This window comes from Asparagus officinalis, chromosome 7 (assembly GCF_001876935.1).
Source record: "Asparagus officinalis chromosome 7, Aspof.V1, whole genome shotgun sequence".
NCBI classification, from domain to species: domain Eukaryota; kingdom Viridiplantae; phylum Streptophyta; class Magnoliopsida; order Asparagales; family Asparagaceae; genus Asparagus; species Asparagus officinalis.
Genome location: NC_033800.1, coordinates 38263809 through 38266247, shown reverse-complemented (window position 1 = coordinate 38266247; position 2439 = coordinate 38263809). Strand labels below are relative to the sequence as shown.

The 2439-nt window shown below is 40.8% G+C and overlaps 1 protein-coding gene across 1 annotated transcript; it reads left to right on the top strand.

The window, feature by feature from the left end:
- LOC109846986 lies at positions 411–1439 on the top strand. Its single transcript, XM_020416228.1, has one exon. The coding sequence runs from the start codon at positions 411–413 to the stop codon at positions 1437–1439; it is 1029 nt and encodes a 342-aa protein (XP_020271817.1).

The following is a 2439-nucleotide window of genomic DNA, read 5'->3' as shown; positions in this document are numbered from 1 at the left end:
ATGCCTGAGATGTTGTGCAATTGTTATGCCTGTTGCATATATTATTATTAAATTGCGTGGATGTTTAAATAAATAATGTTGTGGTTTTTGGATCAGCCTGTTTGTCACCAAATTTAAATTCCTTGCATTTTCTTTTCCTTCTGAGAGAGAAATTGTAGTGAGGATATAATTGTAAAAAGTCAAAGACCGGTGTATTCCATTGAAGACGAAGGCATTTTTGCAAAATACAGGGACCCCCAAGGGTTTTCCAAATTGTATTTTAATTTTATGTTTTTTGTTATCTTTGGACTGTATAATCGGACTTTGGACACTTTTTATTTTTTGGTGACGGGCTGATCCACGCAACATGTTTATTGCATGAATTTTTAATTCCTTATTATTAATTCATGTCTTTCAAATGCATAGATAAAATGGCTAAAATAGCGAGCGTTGATTTCGAAGTCCTTGACGCTGCTGGCAAGAATTATTTGAGTTGGCATGTGGACCTGAAGTTCCACTTACGTGCCCAGGGCTTATTAGCCACAATTTCAACTCCTGCTCCACCGGCTCCGGCCACTGGTACGGGTAATGCTGTAAATAATGCTGAGGTTGCTACTACAGTGATCGTCTCTGATATAGATAAGGCGAAAGCCATTATCTACATCAGGAGACATATTGATCGGACCCTGAAGGCCGAATACCTGACTGTAGAGGACCCAAAGGAATTGTGGACTGCACTTGAGGACCGATACAAACATCAGAAAGATGTAATCCTCCCACGTGCACGTTATGAGTGGGAAAACCTCCGACTTCAGGACTTTAAGTCCGTAGCTGAGTATAACTCAGCACTTCATAATATCACCTCACGCCTGAAGTTGTGTGGTGAAGAAGTTTCGGAGGAACGCATGTTGGAGAAGACTTACACATCCATCCACGAGAAGGATGCAATCCTCATGCAACAGTACCGCGAACGAAAGTTCAAAAAATATTCTGAATTGCACTCCACCCTTCTGATGGCGGAGCAAAACAGAGAATTGCTTTTGGCCACTCATAACCTACGCCCTGCAGGCTCAGCTCCTCTACCCGAAGCTCACATGTTTACTTCCCAGAAGCAGAAGAAAAAGCATAAGGGTAAATTCAACAAGGGGAAAGCCCCTAAGTGGCAGGCCAGATGTCCACCCCAGAAAAACAACCCGCCCCAGAGCAGCAATAGTGAGGGAAAGAAGAAGTGGAAGAAGAAGACCACTGAGCTGTCGTCCATTCCCAAGAACACTTGGGAGGACAAATGCCACAGATGTGGCATGACTGGACATTGGTCCAGAAACTGTCGCACTCCGCGGCACCTCCAAGATATGTATCTAGCGAGCCAGAAGTCTCCTGTTGAAACAAATCTGGTGGAAAAGCAGCCGTCTACTCAGTTTACTGCTGATGACTTCGAAATGGATGATCTTCTCGACTAGATCCATGTTATCTTTATATGCATTTAAATTCTCATAGTACTTTCATCTTTAGTTCTTTACTTTCCATGTAATGCAATTTACTTTTCAATAAAGATAGTTATTTTCTTTAGATTAAAATATTGCATTCATGTTATAGATGAAGTGTGAGTGCCTTGTGGACAGTGCCTCGACGCACACAATCCTTCGCGAAAGAAGCTATTTCAATAGCTTATATGATTATGACGATCCTGTAATTACGATTTCAGGACTATCTAATATAATAGAAGGATTTGGTGAAGCAATGATATTGCTCCCAAATAAAACGAGACTAATAATAAAAGATGCATTATTCTCTCCGAAATCTAATAGAAACCTCATAAGTTTCAAGGATATTCGTTTAAACGGATATCACTTAGAAACCAATGAAATAAATGAGGATGAGTATTTGTATGTAACTCGTCAAAAAGATGGTTCAAAAACTATCTTAGAACGATTCAAGGGACTCCCGTCGGGTCTCTATCATACATATATTCAACCAGTAGAAGCTAACATGATTATGCACCAGAAGTGCCATTCTTTGCCGAAATTTAAACTTTGGTATAACAGACTGGGTCACCCAGGATCAGCAATGATGCACCGCATCATGAGCCAATCAAGTGGACACAATCTGAAGAACCTGAAGATTCTTCAGAAGAGTGATTACTCATGTCTATCTTGTTTTCAAGGTAAACTGGTCACGAGACCTTCCCTTCTGAAAGTGGGATTAGAGTCTCCAAGCTTCTTGGAGAGAATACATGGCGATATTTGTGGGCCTATTCACCCCGCAAGTGGACCATTTAGGTACTTTATGGTACTTATAGATGCATCAACCAAGTGGTCTTACGTGTGCCTTTTGTCCACCCGCAACTTAGCTTTTTCAAAGCTATTGGCACAAATTATTAAGTTGCGGGCTCATTTCCCCGATAATCAAATCAAGAAATTACGTCTTGATAATGCGGGAGAATTCACTTCACAAGTCTTT

Excerpts from the sequence above, each read along its gene's own strand:
- LOC109846986 (XM_020416228.1), top strand. The coding sequence starts at position 411 with ATGGCTAAAATAGCGAGCGTTGATTTCGAAGTCCTTGACGCTGCTGGC.